At 58.2% G+C, this 19,730-nt stretch overlaps 3 protein-coding genes across 9 annotated transcripts in view; 2 read left to right on the forward strand and 1 right to left on the reverse strand.

Moving 5' to 3' along the window:
* AP3D1 (adaptor related protein complex 3 subunit delta 1) overlaps window positions 1-2,282 on the reverse strand; it is a 43,007-nt gene extending 40,725 nt beyond the window's left edge. The window contains exon 1 of the mRNA XM_068174158.1: window positions 1,945-2,282. Within this exon, the coding sequence (XP_068030259.1) occupies window positions 1,945-2,040 (96 nt within the window). The 5' untranslated portion in view covers window positions 2,041-2,282. The remainder of the gene's footprint in view (window positions 1-1,944) is intronic.
* SF3A2 (splicing factor 3a subunit 2) overlaps window positions 2,057-19,730 on the forward strand; it is a 114,713-nt gene continuing 97,039 nt past the window's right edge. Inside the window, exon 1 of the mRNA XM_068174178.1 lies at window positions 2,057-2,075. The gene's annotated coding sequence lies outside the window, so the exon portion shown is untranslated. The remainder of the gene's footprint in view (window positions 2,076-19,730) is intronic.
* The window catches only part of DOT1L (DOT1 like histone lysine methyltransferase), a 73,245-nt gene continuing 71,438 nt past the window's right edge, over window positions 17,924-19,730 (forward strand). The window contains exon 1 of one of the 7 annotated variants that reach the window (XM_068174152.1): window positions 17,924-18,297. In XM_068174152.1, coding sequence (XP_068030253.1) covers window positions 18,217-18,297 — 81 coding nt within the window. In that variant the 5' untranslated portion in view covers window positions 17,924-18,216. Of the gene's footprint in view, window positions 18,298-18,490; window positions 19,281-19,730 lie in introns of those variants that run through there. The other 6 variants (XM_068174149.1, XM_068174151.1, XM_068174148.1 and 3 more) reach the window with 6 other exon arrangements.

The raw sequence follows: 19,730 nt of genomic DNA on the forward strand, positions 1-19,730 counted from the left end.
ATCACCTGAAAATTAGCCAATGTCCCCGGCCACTGCCTGGAAAGCACTGAATCCACACCCAAAAGCTCAACAGCAGGTTTACAGCGTTCTCCAGCTGAGCCAGGAAAAGGCACAGTCCTTTCCTGGACTTGCAGCCTCTCTCTGGAACTAAGATAAATGATTTGAAGGATTCCCAAACACACAGGTTTTACCAGTGCACTGTCTTAATCAGCTGAACACATTCTGGTTTGGGTTTTAATTTTTGCTGTGCTTGTGAGGATATAAAAAGGAATTATCCCTACAGTTATCTGTTTCAAAATCTCAACTTTTGTACTCCAAACTGAAGAGTTTAAAATCCCATCATGCTGCAGCCCAGCTGTTCTGAGACAAGGTATTGCCCTGACCTCACTGAATCCCAAAGTGTGCACATACCCCAGTAACAGCTTCCTACACAGCCCTACAAAATTGTACTAGGAGTGTTTTTTCCTAACTCCAAAGGGCACCAAAGCCAATTCATTTTAACCATTTCTTGTCACAGACTGAGAACAAGCTTGCAGTGCTTCTGGAGTCTCTTTATGAAGCTGTTTGTCACAAAATTATTTTAGAAAAAACATTCAATACTTCTCAAAGAGCTGGTGCCACAAAGGCCTGGACCTTCACCAGGAGGATCCTCATGGGTTTGACAGCTGATGAAACACTTTCTGTCCTATGCACAAAGGAATAAAGCAGATTTACTAAAAGCAGCACAACACATTGGAGGGGCTCCATAAGAACACTGCTCACCAGGTCCTGCTCTGGCAGAACACACTAGGCTCATAAATTCCATAGAAATTTGTTGTTGCCACTTCAAGGTGTTTCCCACATTTTTCAGGGCACTGCACAGCAGCCCTGCCTTCCTCTGCCATCAAACCAATACCATAAATTTAACAGATGCTGAAATAAACTGGATTCAATGATCCTGGCGGGTCCCTTCCAACACAGCATATTCTGTCACTCTGTGAAAAACAGAAATTTCCCAGGTATGTTCACTACCAAACAACCCCTTATCCTGTGCACAAGGGGCTTCCAGAGATTTTGAGAGCTGTATTCCAAAACCCAAGTTGTAGTCCAGAGATTTTGGAAGTTGTATTTTCAGTTCAGTAGCACCAGCAAGGAAGATCAGTTTTCTTAGTAAAGTTCTTCATTCAGTTACATGTTTACAACTTTTCCCGATGCTTTTGATAGCTGATTCTGACTCTAGATCACACCCCAACACACCAGCAAAGCCCAACTGTTAGACCAACATTAAGAAAGCTTCTCAGGCTTCATGAGCTACTTGAAGATGAACATAAATGACATTGGGGCCCGTTACTTCTCAATTACCATGTGACACTTTACTGTGGAGTCTCACATAACACGTTCTTGATGACTAATTATTTTACCTATACTAATTTCCTGATCACGTGCTTCTCACACAAGAGTGGATAACAGGCCAACACAGAGAACTGATTGCTGTCTAGAAAAGCTCTGAGAGAAGGACATTTTAGTCAGGAGATACTAAACATGAATGGTCTGAAAGCTGAATTAGGAGCTTAGTTCTCCTGTATAACAGCTTCAGGGTGAAGAATACATAGCTGACTATAGCACGTGACTGTAGGGCTGGAGAGGAAAGAACTCCTCTATATTATTCTTCTATAATAATCACGTATACATTTGCATGTGTATATATATATATATATCTCCGTAGGTATATCACGGATCTCCACACCACAACACACTGAGTGGAAGGCGAGCACCAAGCATGACCCTCCCTTATTAGCTCTCCTGCCCTCAGCCAGCCTGTCTCTCCTGCCCCACACCCCAACGTCACCTTCCTGGTTCTGACTCCCGCTTCCCCCTTCCCAAACCAACATTCCCTTCCCAGACACGGCCCCAGCGGCCAGCAGTGACATCCCCGGGCCGCAGCACGGGGAAGGGTCCCCTCACCTCATCCTCCTTGTGATTGCGGATGCCGCGCACCAGGTCCTGCAGGTTCTTGTCAAACATACGGTCGATGCTGCCCTTCACCATCTTCAGCGCCATGGCGGCGGCAGCGGCGGGGCCTGCGCCGGGCTGAGGGGCCGGGCCCGGGCGGGGGGGGCCGCCGCGGTGCTACTGCCGCTCGAGCCGGGTGAGAGCAGCGGTGCCGGAGCGCTCACATGCCGAGGGGAGCGGAAGGGCACGGGCGGAGCTGCCCTGGCGGACGGGCGGGCACGGGCGACCCCGGCCACGGGCACAGCTCCAGGCGGCGCTGGGGATCCGGCACCGACAAAATGGCGGCCGGTCAGCTGAGGGCTCGGCCACGCCCCCGGCATGGCCACGCCCCGACTGACTGGCCACGCCCCCGGGCCAACGCCGTCCGCTGTGCTGCTCTCCAGCCCCGCCCACTCCGTCCGGGCCACGCCTCCGTGTGGCCACGCCCCCGCCCGCCTCGCCGCTCTCCAGCCACTCCTCCATCGCCTAGGGCACGCCTCCAACCGTCTGGACACGCCCCTTTTCCGCGCCCCTGCCCCGTCTGCCCGCCTCCCTGCTCTCCAGACACGCCCCCTCCCTCTCTGCCCGCTGACCCTCCGTCTCACTGCCGCTCTCCAGCCCCGCCTACCCCGCCCAGACCACGCCCCCAAGACGTGTCTGATCACGCCCCGAGCCCGCCCCGCCCCACCCCTTCAGCAAAGCCACGCCCACTAACTCGTGTGTGCCCCACCCACTCATCCCAAGCCCCGCCCACTCTGCCCCTCAGGAGGATGCGGGCCTGGGAGGGGGATCCAGCCCCTCTTATCCCGTGGGATGGAAACAACAAACAGCTGCAAACGCACGAGAGAAAACCCCAGCCCTGGAAGCGCTTGGAGCAAACACGGAGTATTTAATGAGCTGCTGGACCTGAACTAGGGGCCAAGAGCCCGGTGGGGTCCCGGGCTGTGTTAGGACGAGCATCGGTGGTAGGACCTGGCAGCTGATCCTGCCCCTTCCTCAGCCCTGCTGGGGCTCAGCTGGAGTGCTGTGTCCAGCTCTGGGCTCCTCGGGATCAGCGAGACCTGGAGCTCCTGGACTGGGCCCGTGGGGGCTGTGGACATGATAAAGGGACTGGAGCATCTCTTGTACGAGGAACGGCTTGGGGCTGGGGCTGTTCAGCCTCCAGAGTAGACCCAGGTGAGAGGGGCCCTCAGCCCTGTGTGTCTGCAGGGAGGGCTGCGAGCAGGGCCCAGCCGCTGCCCCATGGGGCCCAGCAGTGGTACCAGAGGAACGGGCAGGAACTGGTGCTGAAGAACTTCCATCTGGACGTGAGGCAGAACTTTTTTGCTGTGCAGGTGACCAAGCACTGAACAGACTGCCCAGGGAAAGTGTGGCGTCTCCCTGACTGGAGACATTCCAGAACCATCTGGACACAATCCTGTGCCCTGTGCTCTGGGATGGCCCTGCCGGAGCAGGAAGGTGGGAGCTGATGGCCCAGTGTTGCCCCTTAAGCTTGAATTATTCTGGAGTTCATTCCCCCCCTGCCCCGCGACAGCCGCGTCACTCTTGCCCCCGGTGTCACTGCCCCGTCCCGGGCCACGCCCCCCTCCCTGACCACGCCCCCGCCCCGGACCACGCCCCCGCCCCGGACCACGCCCCCGCCCCGGACCACGCCCCCGCCCCGGACCACGCCCCCGCCCTGGACCACGCCCCCGCCCTGGGCCACGCCCTCGCCGGGCTCTCCCGCGAGTCCCACGTGGCAGTGCGGGTGTCCGCGGCGGGGACACGCGTGGGGACAGGGGTCCTTCCGTGGGGTCCTTCCGTGGGGTCCCTTCATGGGGATGGGGCTCCCTCCCTGAGGCTGGGGGTCCCTCCATGGGAACGGGGTCCCTCCGTGGGGACGGGGGTCCCTTCGTGGGCCTGCAGTTCCTTTCTGAGGCTGAGAGTTCCTGCATGGGGCCAGGGGTCACTCCATGGGTCTGGGGAACTCTCCCTAAGGATGGAGACACCTCCATAGGTCTGCAGGTCCTTTCTGGGGCTGAGAGTCCCCGCGTGGGGTCAGGGGTACCTTCATAGGGATGGGGATCCCTCCATGGGGCTGCAGGTCTCTCCATGGGGTGGGAATCCCACAGAGTGGGGCCGGCAGAGCTCCACCTCTCCCCTCTGCCCATGGGTGTCACCAGTGGCTGCACAGCCAATAGAGCCAAATTTGGGGATCTATTTCATCTCTTTATTGGGGATGCAGCTCCACAGGCTGCCACACCTGAGCACCCACTAAACACCATCACCCACTGCCCCAGGTGACCAGTGTTGGTGTGGGAGAGCTGTGACAGGTGACGTGATGGGTGATGGCCAGGCGGACATGGAGCTTTGTGAGTGTCCCCGCACGTGTGAGCACAGAGTGGGCAGTGGTTCAGTGTCCCTGTGACCACAGCTTGTCCTCTACTCACGTGCCCAACACCCCTGAACGAGCCCCTACCCATGGGTGACATGTCCCCACTGCAGGTGGGTGGTGACAGGGAACAGGAGAGGGAAAACAAAATGTACAGGGGCTGCTTTCCCACCCCATCTTCATCTCCAGAGCAGGATTCCAGTGTCGGGGAAAGGAGGAAACTAAAGAAAAAGGAGCTTACAAACAAAAAGGAGACATGACCTTACCAAGATTCACCTGGGATTCTGAGCCGCTGCACAACAGGGTAAGGAAAAGGATTTCTGTTGCTCCCAGTGCTTTTCCCTTTGTTCTCGCCTTCAGCCTGGGTTTTGCAGCCTGGGTTTGTGTTGGCCCCGGGGCAGAGAGAGGAGCCCAGCTTTGGGGTCGTATTGATTTTATTCAGAAATAGCTACACGCATCAGCCCCTATGTAGGAGGGGTTTCTCTTTTTAAGGGAAAAAGGAGGTTTCCCTTTTTGAGGTTTCCCTTTTTAAGGGAAAAAGTCAAAGGGAAGAGTTCCGTTTGCTGGAGTCCTCATGGTATGGAGAACATCCAGTTACCAGGATGAGGCCGTGGTTGGGAAGGGCTGGCTGTGCCCACCTGTGCTGTCACTGTCCCCTCCACTGTCCCCCTGCCTCTGACTGGGCTGCTCTCTGAGGGGATCCCCAAAAACCTGGTGAAAATCCCTTGTTTTAACCCAGCCCTTTGCAGTGGAGCTTGGCCACTGTCACACTGTCACTTTGTCACACTGTCACTTTGTCACACCCTCACACCGCCAGTCAGGGAAGCCCAGGCTGGGAGATCCAGCACCCCGAGGTGTGGGGAACATCTCCTACAGATGGATTTGGACTCAAGACTTGATCCCTCTGGCCTCAGGCGGGTCTCTGTGCCTGGGGGGCTGCGAGCTGCTGCAGACCTGCATGAGATCCCCGGAGTGACAGAGTGGTGGGGCGGGATGCTGCGTGTCCCGGGGGCGGGGAGCGGGAGCCGGGATAGATGAGTGGTTAACAGTGCCAACGGGACAGGACGTGCCTGTCCGGGAAGGGATCCACCTTTTTTGGGCGAAATGCGGCGTTTCGAAGAGCCGCGCCGCTCCCAAGGTCGGGTGGGCGAGGCGCGGGCTCACAGGGGTGGGGTGAGACTGGGGTGCGATGGGACGGGGCAGGGCCGGGACTCCGAGCCCCTCGCCGCACCTGCCCCTTTAAGAGCCGGCTCCCGTGACGTCACGCCCACGGCTACTTTGTAGCGCGGGGAGGGCGGAGCCGCGCGGTCTCTTAAAGAGACCAGGTAGCGGGGCTGCGAGGGACGGGAGGAGCGGCTGCGTCTCGGCTGCGGCTGCCCAGCGTCCCCGCGAGGCTATCGTAGCCCCGAGCTGTCCCCATGTCCCCTCGGGACTGTCTTCATGGTTCCTTCGAGCTGTTCTCATGGCCCCCCAGGGTTGTCCGTGTTTCTCCCCCGGGCTGTCCCCACGTCTTCCCGAACTGTCTGCCTCCCGGTGGCTCTGTACCCTGCTCAAAGCGGGGCGAACCGGGCCGGGAAACGCGGGGTTGGAGGGCGCCGGGGCCGGGAGCTGCCGGTCCGGCGGTTGCCGGGGTCGCGGGGTACACCGAGCTCTTGGTTGCAGCGATGCTGCGCGTTTGTCCTCGTGAGATGAGTGAGCAGATTCCCACACGAGTCTCCCGGGAGGATCCAGGGATTCTGTGGTTGTTTTGTCCCGAAAAGAGCCGCCGCCGCCGCGGGGCTGGGGCTCCCCCGGACCGGCAGTTCCGCAGTACCCTCCGGTTCCAGCGGATGGAGACACTCAGACACCTCTGCCTCCCCGTGCCACCCCTCCGCGGCAGTTGCTTCTTTCTCTCCGTATCAGCCCTTCTGACCCCGGCAAAACCCCGGAGGAATCCTACACCAGGACTCGTGTCCGGCCCCGCAGGCCGATAAGGCGGATTTCCCAGCTGGGATCCTAATCCCGCTGCCCCGTGCACAATTATCCCGGCTGCGCCCGGGCCCCGGCTTAGCCCCGGGCGCGGGCGAGTGGCGGCGAGCACGGGGTGGCGGCTGAGTGCCCGGCTCCCCCAGCCCCGGGGAAAAAACTTGGGCAAGTACAGCCCCCTGGACACGAACGCCGGCCTTTATCCATGTGAAACAAAAGTGGCCAGCCCAGGTTCCTGATGTCAGTTTGTAGGGTTCCCTTGGGACTGTCAGGGCAGCACAGGTTTGAGGTGGGGCAGGTTGGGTCTGGGACATATCCTCGTCCGTTCGGATATTTTTGCATGCAGCCGGCCACTCAGGGCCACAGCCCCTGGAGACAAAGACCGGCCCTTTTCCCTGGGAAAGAAAAGTGGCCAGCCCAGGTTCCTGATGTCAGTTTGTAGGGTTCCCTTGGGACTTTCAGGGCAGCACAGGTTTGAGGTGGGGGCTCGTCCGTTCGGATATTTTGCAGGCAGCCGGGCAGTCAGGGCCACAGCCCCTGGAGACAAAGACCGGCCCTTTTCCCTGGGAAAGAAAATTCGCCAGCGCTGGTTCCTGATGTCAGTTTGCCGCAGGTGTTCGGCATTGCCCCGGCATTCAGAATTGTATTGTGCTGTAGCTTTGGTCTGGGATGTATGGGGTGCCCCCTCCCCTCCTCCCCTCAGCCCTGTTCTGCTGTGTCCCCGTGTCCACCCCTCACCCCTACCTGTACTTCCAGCCCGGCCCTTCCCCACCCTCTCTCCTCCCTTCACCCCTCCCCAGCCGGCCCCTTCTCCACCCCTTTACTCCCCACTGCCCACCTGCGACTCCCTGCAGCAGCACTTGGGAGCCTGGACTCGTGGGGATAGTGCGGCCCTCACAGCAGGACAACACCCAAATAAAACAGGCAGGGACCACATCTGTGTGCTGTGCGGTGTCACAAAGGTACCTGGGGCTGAGGGGAGGGGGCTGGAGGTGACACAGAACGTGGGGGCAGCTGAGAGGCAGAAGGGGTCTGTAGGAGTAAAAAGGGGGGCTCCAGGGTGGCACAGAGACGCTGAGAGGCTGCGGTGGGAACTTGAGGGTGACACAAGGAGGCTGAGTGGCAGGGGCTGCCTTGAGGGACAAAGTGGGGGGTGTCTGAGGGTGACAGGTTTATCAGCCCTCACACCACCCTTAACCTCACTTTTAAAATCACCCCTACCCAGGTGGAGTGTGCACGGTGGAGGTTAGGGGGCCACGGGACAGTGTCGGGGGCTTGGGGTGACACACAGACATTGTGGGCTGAGGGGCAAAGAGGGGGGGACTTGACAGGTGGAGAGCTGACACTGAGGGTTAGGGGTAGGAAGGACAGGACACAGGGTACCAGGAAGGGTTAGGGTACAGCAGCAGCCCTCAGCCCAACCCTAAGCTCACCCTAAACAGCACCCCTAGAACACCAGTTTTCCCCAACAGCAGCTGCAGGCAGCGAGCCTAATGCTGGGACAGCCCCAGAACCCTGCCAGCAGCTGCAGGCAGTGACCCTAATTAAAAGGCGGGGATGATGTTTGCTGGCTAGAGAGTGACCGGTAGAGCTTGGGGACTGAGCACTTTTTTAGGGTTTTTTTAGGGCTTTTAAAGGATATTTTAGGGGCTTTTTTTTTTTTGCAGGTACTTTTTAGGACTTTTCTGGACATATTTAGGATACTTTTAGGGTATTTTTCAGGGCTTTTAAAAGATTTTTTTAGGGTATGTTAAGGGCTTTCTTAGTACTAATTGGAACTTTTAGGTTGTTTTTTTTTTTTTTTTTGGGGGGGGGGCTTTCCTAGGACTATTTAAAAATATTTAGGGCTTTTTTAGGACTATTGGGGGTATGTGGAGGACTCTTAGGACTAGGGTATTTTTAGGTTTATAGAGGAAGCTTTTAGGTCTGTTTAGGGTCTTATCAGAGCATTTTAAGGATTTTTGGGGTATTATTAGAGCTCTTTTAGGAATATTTAGGGCTTTTTTAAAGGTTCTTTAGGGATTTTTAAGGGTGTTTTAGGGTTTTTTTAAAAGTAGGGTATTTTACTTGTATTTTAAGGGTATTCTGAGGCTATTTTTGTGTTTCTGTGGGGCTCTTAGGACATTTTGAAGATGAGGGTTTTTTAGGGAATTTTTATGTTTTTAGGGTCTTTTCATGGCACGGCACATAGAGGCTGAGGGGCAGCTTGAGGGGCTTGAGGGTGACAGAGGCTGGGAGCTGAGGGAGGGACAGGGAGAGGGGACAGTGGGTGACACAGAGAGATGCTGAGGGGGTCAGGGGCAGCTGGAGGGTGACACAGAGAAGCTGGGGGCTGAGGGGCAAAGGAGAGGGATTAAGGGTGACCCACAGGAGCTGAGGGGCAAAGGGGGGGCTGGAGGGTGACACACAGAGCCTGAGGGCTGGGGGGCAGAGGGAGGGCTTGAGGGGTAAAGGGCGAGGGCTTGAGGGCTGGGCAGTGCAGTGGAGATGAGGGCTACAGGGTACAGCTTAGGAGGCAAGTTAGGGTACAGGTGCACCACCCCTGAGCCCAGCCCTAACCTCAGCCTAAGCAGCCCCCCTAACAACAGCCTTTTCCCTTTTCACCCCTGACAGCAGCAGCACCACGCAGCAACCCGAACAGCGAGACCACACCGGAACCCTCCCGCTGGGACAAGGCAGCGACCCTCACACCAGGACAACGACAGAACCCTCAGAGCACAACAGGACCCACTGCAAAAAGGTAGGGATGACATCTGTGGGCTAGAGAGCAACAGGCAGGGTTTGGAGGCTGAGCTGGTTTCCTTGAGTTTTTTTGCAGGACTATTAGGAATATTTAGGGGATTTTTGAAGGCTTTTTAGGACTTTTCTGGTGTCTTTTAGGGTATGGTTACACCTTCCTAAGGGCTATTTTAGAATTCCTTAGCACACTTTTAGGGTCAGGATGAGGGTCAGACAGGCTGCCCGCTGGAAATGCAGAGTATTACTGGAATGTAGTGGAAGGCTTTGGAAAGGTGCCAGTGCAGGGGCAGTGGGCAGGGTCCCACGCTGCTGGTCTGAAGGCTGGGATTTCTGGGCCCAGCGAAGTGGTTGTGGTAAGGGTTACATGCTGGCAGCTTTCTACAGGAGAGATCCAGCACAGAAAAAATCAAGCACCAAGTTTCATACTGTCAGTTTGCAAGAGGCATTTGGCACCCCAAAGAAATCCTGAGTCCTTGGGGGTGGCAGATTTGGTCTGGGAGAAATCCTGCACCGTTTGAGAATTGTGGAGGCAAAAGGACACTCGGGGCCTGACACCCTGGTGGGGAGCAGAGCCCTGGTCAAGAGTGAGGGCGATCTGCCTTATGAAACAACACTCACCAGCTCAGGCTCCTGATGTCACTTTGCAGGGTGGCTTGGGACTGTCAGGGCAGCACAAGTTTGAAGTGGGGGAAGGTTGGGTCTGGTTAGAAGTAAGATTTTAGGGGTTCACTTGAGTTAACAAAATGAATCAAGCATTTAAATTTTAGCTTGTAAAGTTATGTGTTGAATTTTAACCTTTTTCTTAAAAAAAAAACTCTGCCATGGTACAAAGGGCATAGGAAAATGCCAATTTCTGAAGCACCTTGCTTAAAGAACAGTACCAAGGGATGCAAGAACCCAGATAAAGAGGCTCCTCTGTCTCCAAGCCTATCGAGACTGACAGACATACTCAGATAAGCACCAAAAGACCAAAAGTGCACATGCAAAGCAGAAAAGCTCAGAAGTTGAGTCATGAGGAAGACTACAATCTTCAGCTTCAGAGACCACCGAGAGACCCCCGTACGACCACCACAGCAGACTAGACGTGCCCAGAAGGGCGTGGACCTATTTAGCATGAGAGGCGTGTCCAGAGGGTTGAATATGCATGCAAAGGTTGTGTTATGTATTGTATATGGAACACCTTTGGGAATAAAGGTGTGGGTCAGACTGAGGCTTGGGGCACAAGTTTTTGGAGAGATATCTCACTTGTGCCGGGCGCTGACAATACATACCCACTTCGTAACTACCCCAGGTTGTGGAGTCGATTTATTTATTCTGCGTATTGCTTCAAAGGGACCCATTCAGGAGGCTCCGTGTGCCGCGGCTGCCTTCGGGCGCTCCGGGTCCCGGGCGGGTGACGCGGGTCTGGCACCGCTGCATGTGCAGCTGGCACGGTGCCCTCGCCCCCACCCAGCCACAGCCTCTGTCCCCCCACATTCCCTGCTGCAATAAGGGCGCGGGGTTGGACGCAGCGGGGATGGAGCCTGAGGGTTAAACACCCGCCTCGTGCTCACAAGTCCACAGCTGATAAAATGCTTGGAATCCGTCCCGAACAATGGCACATTGGAGCGGGCTGGCCGGCAGGGTGGAGGCTGGGAAGAGCCCGGAGCCAGGGGAAAGCTGGGCACTGTGCTCCCTCTGCCTGTGAAATGGAGTCAGGATGTCCCCAGCCCCGGCTACCCCCAAACAAGGGGGCAAAAAAGGGCGAGAGAGGTGGGAGGGAGCAGCAGGAACACCCCAGCCCACCCATGGGACCTGGTTTGGCCTCTCTGTCCCCTCTGCCAGGGGCCAGGGCAGGGCAGAGGCTCCCTGGACGGCACCAGGGGCTCTCCAGAAGCTCTCTGGCAATGTGGAGTTAGACACAGCCAGGACTGCAGCATCGGCCGATTCAAGCTCCAGCAGAGCCTAAAAGGACCAAATTGGGTTTGTTTTCCCCTGGCAAAGCAGAACTGATGGAAACCTCCAAGGGCTGGGTGGGAGGGAGCCACTGAGTTGCAGTGAAAACATTCCTGGTACCACCCTTGGCATTCAGGGCTGCTCCGGGGGGCTGAGCAGGTGACTCTTCTGCCATCAGCTGTGCCTGGCACAGGCGGTGCCCCTGGTTTTGTCCCTCTTGTTCCTTGCTGAAGCTGGGGCTCTGGCTCCTCATGTACAGTGCTCCCATCACTGTGTGAGGGAGGCTTCAGCAGTGGCAACCACATCTCCCTAGGGAGAAAAAGCTCCCAAACTGGGCTCAAACCCAGTTTGAGACCAGTTCCAGGACCAAAAGGGAGACACTGACAACCACACGTGGCTTTATCCTGCCTGGACCTCCACTGGCACCAGCACGGCTTTGATGCCTCCCCCACCCCAGGTCCTCAATATCAACAGGACTCCCAGTGCAGAGGAAACTGTTGCATCACTGTTGTTGTGGCAACTGCAGCCAGAGCATCCCTGGAGAGCTTTTGCACAGGGAGTTGGCAGGACAGATGGAAAGGACAGATGTTGCTCCACCATGTGGAAGGGAACTCCCTGGTGCCATGCAGGATTAACCCCAAGAAATTAAAGTGGGGCTTGGAAAATTGCATGTGGGGTGTTTTGCAAGAGAGAAAGGGAAGCTGTGCACAGCCATCAGAGCTGACTCCATCCCTGGGGCTATGGACCACCAGCATCCTGCCCAGCCACTGCAGGAGCTCCGTTTGGGATATTTCATCTGATGGGAACAAACTTGCCTGCATTAACCTGCCTCGTGATCCAGCTTGTTATTGTCAGCTAAATTGGGTCAATACTGAAGATGAGCTGTTGCTGGAAGGCAGGTTAACATCAGAGGAGCTGATGTGCACCTCAAACCCCTGTGCCAAGCACTGGCCCTGCCTGAGGGTCAATGGACACATGAACATGATAGAAGCTGACCCCACAGTCCAAGGGGAGTAACCCCAGTGTGGCATGAGCTCCAGAGGTGCCTTTGCACCTGGTTTGTGCACAGAGTGTCAGAGCACTGCTTGTGCAAAGTGTCCTTGGTGCATTAATGCCCTCCCTGTGTCCCCCGATGCCTGCACATGGGACCCCCATTCTGGGGGATCCCTGAGTGGGGCTGTGTGGGAGCAGCAGGGCACGAGAGGCTGTGCAGCTGCCTGTGGGCACCAGCTGCCCACTGTACACTCTTGACAGGGAAAAATCTCTTTTCCAGTGCTACAGGAGTGGAGTTGTGTGCACGGAGCTGTGCAGAGCTTCCCCATTCCTCCCTATCCAAACCGGTTCATCTGGTGGTGGCAAAAAAAAACGGCTCTCAATTGTGCCAAGCTGGGGCCAGGAGCTGCAGCTGGAGGATGCAGCAGGACCAGCACACCTGGGGAGGAGATGGGAACCTCTCCCACCACAAACCTCCACACCAGAAAAATTCAACTGCAGCTGATTTGGAAGTGGATTCTTGATTCTCTGGAAGGGCCAATGCTGCAGGTCACTGCCTGGTGTTCCTGGAAAATCATCAGCCTCTGGAACCCTGGCAGCAACTGGCATGCCCTGGTGCAGAGCAGAGAGGAGCTGCAGGAGAGCACAGGGTGAGTGGGCAGAGAATTAGGGAATGGTTTGGGTTGGGAGGAACCTTAAAACCCACCCAGTGCCACCTCCTGCCATGGGCAGGGACACCTTCCACTGTCCCAAGCTGCTCCAAGCCCCACCCAGCCTGGCCTGGGACACTTCCAGGGATCCAGGGGCAGCCACAGCTGCTCTGGGCACCCTGTGCCAGAGCCTGCCCACCCTCACAGGGAGGAATTCTATCCCAAAATCCCATCTAACCCTGCCCTCTGGCACTCAGAAACCATTCCCCTGTCCTGTCACTACATGCTCTGGTCTGAAGTCCCTCTCGAGATTTCTTATAGACACTCAAGACACCCAAAAAAGCAAATATGCAGAGCTGTCCAAGAGGACAGAGTGGCTCCCAGCTCTCGTGGATTCTCACATGTCTCAGGGGCCAGTTCAGCTCACTGAATCAGCTGAAAACCGGGCATTGCCCTTCCTTGCTTCCCTCTCTTCTTCCAGATGTAAAACTCTGAGATATCAGTGAAAAGATGTCATTATTCAGGCAGGTGCTTCAAAATGACCCACTCCCCATTACCTGCCAGGAGACATCAACTCCAGCACTGAACGCCTGCATAGTGGCCAGATGGTTGGGATTCATCTGGGAAATCCTGGAAGCTTCCATTACTCTTTATTAGCAGCCCAGGAGCCTGCTTGGGCCACACAAGGACTTGGACGACAAACTGATTAAAGACCAACCTAACAAACTCAAAGAGAATTCTTTAAATGGAGCCCGCTGTGCCTTGGAGAACTCCTGCCATGTCTATTTATTTAAATTTAATGGAATTTTTGTGGTAAGCTAATTAAAAATGAATTGATTATTTAAGAGGCAGTCAGAGCAGTTTAAGCACTGCTGACTTGATGATTTTAGTGTTTTCCTTAGAAAAGCGTTCCTAGCTATGGAGCTTTCTGCACGTACAGACGTTTAAGGGGGAGAAAAAGGATACAAAGAGGGAGTGGATGAGTTTGGAGCCAGTCTTGGAGCAGTTTCTGGATAAGGGAGCAGCCATGGGGGGGACAGGAGCAGGGGCACATCCCAGCTCCCATCACAGAGCTGTGCAGCTGCCCCCAATAAACAGCTCCTGTCTCTGCTGAAGGCAGAGACCTGTCAGGAAATACAGGTGTTAAATAATGTACAAAATCCCTGTGCAGGGAATATCCCGCTCTGGCACTCGCTGGCTCTGGATGCATTTCAGGCACAGTGCATTCCCTGCCTTCCTGTGGAGCACAGGGCCACAGGCAGGGACCCCAGCCAGGACACCAGTTTGCAGCCCAACATGGATATGTCTCCATGCCACATCTCCATCCCAAAGGATTTGCAGAGGTTCACTGAATGCAGGAGGCTTTGCCTGGCCCTGGAGCCACATCCCAGAGTAGGATGGATGTGATGGCACTGACACAGGGGCACCAAAGCTGAACTCCATGGCCCCCAAGCTCCCCAGCATGCCTGAGCCACATCCTCTCCAGCACCCTAAAAGAATGATGGGATTAATAAACTGGGGACAACAGCCAGGAGAGTCAGATGGCAAAAGCATCCTGCCCCGAGCCATGTTTACTTGTCTTTGGCTGAGAAAGTGAGGAACTGCAGGGGGAAGAATGCACAGCCCACACTGGCATGGCAGGGCAGCAGCTCCCAGCACCACTTCCACCACCAGTTTGATGGGGAAGGACTGGTTTTCTTTCCAGGTGCCATCTGGCTCTGCTGGACCCGGCTGCAGGTCAGAGCCTGGGCTCAGCCATGCCCAGCTGGGCTACGGGCACCTCCTCAGGATGCTCCTGTCCCGCAGGGATGCTCATCCCCCGCAGACACTGGCTTCCAGCTGCTCTTCCAACCCTCGGATGGAGCATGGCACCCGGCACAGTGTCATTGTCCCCTGGCTCCTCTGGCAGTGTGGTGTGAGCAGATGCAGCGGGGAGGGTGTGGGTGCTGTGGTGGTGCTGGATGCCCTTCCCTCGGAGTGCAGGACAGGGTGGCAGGGCCCCCCAGATGTCCCTGCACCCCAGGCCATGCGCATGTCCCCGGAAGAGGGAAATTATCACCCGAAAGACTGTGAAGGAGGAAGCTCCGGCCTGATTCTATCGCCCAGTTGGGCACCTATAGACATGCAAACCGTGTCACCTTGCCCTGCGGCCACCTATAGACATGGAAAACGCTGTCACTGAGCCCATCACCGGCCTCTATAGAGATGCAGCTCCCGGTCCCCACCCAGGTGTCACCGCTCCCAGCCCCCACCCAGGACACTTCCCTGTTCTGTCCCTCTGCCCGGCTGGGGTGCACGCAGCCCTACTCCCAGGTTACACCGTGTTGTAAGGCTGTAGCTGCCGTCACGGAGCTCTGCATGCTGCTCTCGGCACCCAGTGCTTGGTGTCTGTGGCTGAGGGACCCCGTTCCTATGTCCCTCCATCCCCGTGTCCCCCTGTCCCGTTGTCCCCTTGTCCCCACTGGACACTGCTCAGCTCTGCTCCCCCATGCCCGTAAAGCTCCTCCTTGGAGCTGTGAGGAGCCCCTGCACAGCCTGGCACACACACCCTCGTGCAATGGGGACGGCCCCTCTGTGCCCCACGCGTGACACACCCCCACGATTGTGACTGTGACCGTGTGGCACCGGGCAAAGCTCACACGTCACTTGTGTGCAGACTTTGCACCAGGAGCTTTGGGGGCTTGGTCCAGTGACCCATGAGCACAGCCTGGGCTCACACAAACGTGACAGCACTGTGCCATCATCTCTGTGCCATCACATGTGTGACAGCCCTGTGCCATCATATGTGTGCCAGCCTTGTGTCCTTTTATGCGTGTGCCAGTCCTGTGCCATCACGAGTGTGCCAGCTGTGTGCCATCATGTGTGTTACAATCCTGTGCCATCGTACGCGTGTGCCAGCCTTGCACCACCACACGAGTGACCCAGCCCTGCAAGGCCACATGAATGTCCCATGCCAGCCTGGTGCTGTCGCACAGAGGGTCCCATCCTTGCCTTGCCACATGTGTGTGGCACCACTGGGTGTCATATGCCACCCTTGTTTTGTCATGATGGGGTCCCAGCCTGGCAACCCCACCGAGCCTTGTGCTGTCACATGGGTGCTCCACCCTTACACAGACCCTGAGCGCCATGGCCACCCTTGTCTAATGTGTGACAATGTGGCCCATTCCTGGTCCCCTGTGCCATGTGCCACCCTTGGCCTTGTCACATGCGTCACAGTGCAACCCATTCTGCTCCCATGTGCCACCCTCACTCTGTCACCTATGTTATACCACAGCGCGTCTTGCTCCCGTGTGCCACCCATCACACATCTGACACCATGACCTGTCCCACTCCTGTCCCATGTGCCACCCTGGCCCTGTCACACGCGTGCCACACTGCAGCCCATCCTGCTCCCGCGTGCCAGGTGCCACCCTGGCCCTGTCACACGTGTGTGACACCGTGGCCTGTCCCACTCCTGTCCCATGTGCCACCCTGGCCCTGTCACACGTGTGTGACACCATGACCTGTCCCACTCCTGTCCCATGTGCCACCCTGGCCCTGTCACACGCGTGCCACACTGCAGCCCATCCTGCTCCCGCGTGCCATGTGCCACCCTGGCCCTGTCACACGCGTGTCACACTGCAGCCCATCCTGCTCCCGTGTGCCAGGTGCCACCCTGGCCCTGTCACACGTGTGTGACACCATGGCCTGTCCTGCTCCTGGGTGCCAGGTGCCATCCTGGCCCTGTCACACGCGTGTCACACTGCAGTCCATCCTGCTCCCGCGTGCCAGGTGCCACCCTGGCCCTGTCACACGCGTGTCACACTGCAGCCCACCCTGCTCCCGTGTGCCATGTGCCACCCTGGCCCTGTCACACGCGTGTCACACTGCAGTCCATCCTGCTCCCACGTGCCATGTGCCACCCTGGCCCTGTCACACGTGTGTGACACCATGGCCTGTCCCACTCCTGTCCCATGTGCCACCCTGGCCCTGTCACACGTGTGCCACACTGCAGCCCATCCTGCTCCCGCGTGCCAGGTGCCACCCTGGCCCTGTCACACGCATGTCACACTGCAGCCCATCCTGCTCCCGCGCGCCAGGTGCCACCCTGGCCCTGTCACACGCGTGCCACACTGCAGCCCATCCTGCTCCCGGGTGCCAGGTGCCACCCTGGCCCTGTCACACATGTGTGACACCATGGCCTGTCCCACTCCTGTCCCATGTGCCACCCTGGCCCTGTCACACGCGTGTCACACTGCAGCCCATCCTGCTCCCGCGTGCCATGTGCCACCCTGGCCCTGTCACACGTGTGTGACACCATGGCCTGTCCTGCTCCCATGTGCCATGTGCCACCCTGGCCCTGTCACACGCGTGTCACACTGCAGCCCATCCTGCTCCCATGTGCCATGTGCCACCCTGTCCCTGTCACACGTGTGTGACACCATGGCCTGTCCTGCTCCCGCGTGCCAGGTGCCACCCTGGCCCTGTCACACGTGTGTGACACCATGGCCTGTCCCACTCCTGTCCCATGTGCCACCCTGGCCCTGTCACACGCGTGTCACACTGCAGCCCATCCTGCTCCCGGGTGCCATGTGCCACCCTGGCCCTGTCACACGCGTGCCACACTGCAGCCCATCCTGCTCCCGTGTGCCAGGTGCCACCCTGGCCCTGTCACATGCGTGTCACACTGCAGCCCATCCTGCTCCCGTGTGCCAGGTGCCACCCTGGCCCTGTCACACGTGTGTGACACCATGGCCTGTCTTGCTCCCGTGTGCCATGTGCCACCCTGGCCCTGTCACACACGTGTCACACTGCAGCCCATCCTGCTCCCGGGTGCCAGGTGCCACCCTGGCCCTGTCACGCGTGTGTGACGCCGCAGCCCATCCTGCTCCCGCGTGCCAGGTGCCACCCTGTCCCTGTCACACGTGTGTGACACCATGGCCTGTCCCACTCCTGTCCCATGTGCCACCCTGGCCCTGTCACACGCGTGTCACACTGCAGTCCATCCTGCTCCCGCGTGCCAGGTGCCACCCTGGCCCTGTCACGCGTGTGTGACGCCGCAGCCCGTGCCGGGTGTCCCCCTGTGTCACACCGCCCTGTCCGGGGGTCCCGTCCCCGGTCCGCGCGCGGGGATGGGGGGTTGTGGGGGGGCTGCGGGCGCGCGCTCGCGAGAGGGCCGCGGGAGCGCGCGCGGTGCGGGGGCAGCTGAGGACAGGGGGAGGGAGGGGAGGGGAGGGGAGGGGAGGGAAGGGAAGGGAAGGGGGGAGGGACCGCGGGGCCGCGCCCGCCCCTCTCCCCGCCCGCCCCCTCCCCGCGTCTGTCGCGTCGCTCGGGCCCGGCCCGGCCCGGCCCCGGCGCCTCATTGTGCTTCGCCTCACGCCGGCCCAAGATGGCGGCGGCGCCCGAGAGCCCCGCGAGCCGCCAACGACAATAGAGGGAGGGACGGGACCCGCCGCCCCCCCGGCACCGGCCGCCCCTCCCCGCCGCTCCCGCCGCCCCCCGCCCGCCGCACCGCGCCCACGCCCCCGGCCCGGCCCGGCCGCCGCACCCCGCCCCGGCCGGCCCCTCTAGCATGGTGCGGGGCCGCCGCCGCCTCGTCCTCCGGCTGCCGACATGGGCGAGAGGCTGGAGCTGCGGCTGAAGTCGCCCGTGGGAGCCGAGCCCGCCGTGTACCCCTGGCCGCTGCCCGTCTACGTGAGTATGGCCCGGCCCCGCACCTGCCCCGTGCCCTGTCAGCGCCCCCGGCCCTGCCCCGGCCCTGGCACCCGCCGGGCGAGCCCTCAGCGCCGGCCCTTCCCGGGATCCGTCGGGATGATCGCCCCCCGTGCGGGAACCCTCCCGGAGCCCCGGCCCCGGGTGCCGCCGCTGCTCGCCTGGAAGTCAAATCCCCAATTTCATTTTATAATTGGTTGACTAAACCGAAGGGCGGGGAGGAGGAGGACTGGTTAATGAAAAGTTTTCGTGTTTTCCTCGCGCTGGGCTCGTGTAACCGGTTAATAACCGGTGCTGCTGCGAGCAGGGTGGAATCCAGGGATTCTGGAGGGGGGAATAGTGCTTAAATTATGAATGGTCTCGGGTGGTCGTGGGGACCCCAGGACCGGCCGCAGAGTGGGAATAAACAGCGGCCAGCGGCGGTTGTGGGTCTGGAGTCAGCGCCGGTGTCTGGGGCTGCCGCCAGTTCCCCTCCAGCCGTGCCCTTGGAGCTCCCCTTTTATTTATCCCGAGCAGAATTCGAGCCAGCCGCAGTCCTCGTGCTTCCAAATAAAATGTCACTTGTCCTTGCTTAGCTACCGAGCGGCGTTTTTCCTTAACTTGCCTGACTTTCTCCCGAGCCCGGACGAGCGATGTGTGACCTTGATAACAATGTCCATGTTCAAATTAGTGACAATCCCACGAGAGGCGGAAGGCTCCGGGGAGGGTATTTTTGGATGTGTGTAGGTTTCCTATCAACCCTGGAGCAATTTCTCTCCCTAACTGCGTGTAGCCCCTCGGAGCACAGTTTGCAAAGGCAAAACGTCTCTCTATATGTTTACTTGGCGCAGGCACTGTTGATTATCCCTGCGTTCCAGGCTGCGCTGTTGTACGTGAGCCGTTTCCCGGCGAGAACACGCTGGGACGCACAGGCTGGGGCAGCTGATACTGCTGATGTTGTTGCTCGCTTTGGCAATCGCTTGTGTGTGAGTGATTAGGAATATATCGCTCGTGGCAGGGGGAGACGGCTGCCTGCTCCTATCTGCCGCCTGCCTTTCGGGGCTGCTGCTGTAGCCGTGCCTTTCCAAAACATCCTCCATGCAGTGCTGTTCCCGGCGTGTCTCCCAGCACACACTGGTTAAACGCAGCCTTTCCTGTTTGGGCAGCTCTGTCAGTGTTGGCGGGCGCGCGCTCTGCTCAAATTGTCATAAACTGAAAGTACAAGCGATGACCGGGTTCGGTTTTCCTCGCCAAATATTAACTCGTGTCGTCCCCCCCCCTCCCCTCTCCGAGCGGGTTGTGTGAAGCGGAGGTTAAAGATTACGCGGGATAGGGATTGTTCTGGGAGGGAGAGATGGTTTTATGTCTGTTCACAGCGATTCCTACGGGCTTAAAAACCGAAAAGCCGAACCCCCCCGCCCTTTATTTTAAAACGT

This window comes from Anomalospiza imberbis, chromosome 27 (assembly GCF_031753505.1).
Source record: "Anomalospiza imberbis isolate Cuckoo-Finch-1a 21T00152 chromosome 27, ASM3175350v1, whole genome shotgun sequence".
In the NCBI taxonomy this organism is placed as follows: Eukaryota; Metazoa; Chordata; class Aves; order Passeriformes; family Viduidae; genus Anomalospiza; species Anomalospiza imberbis.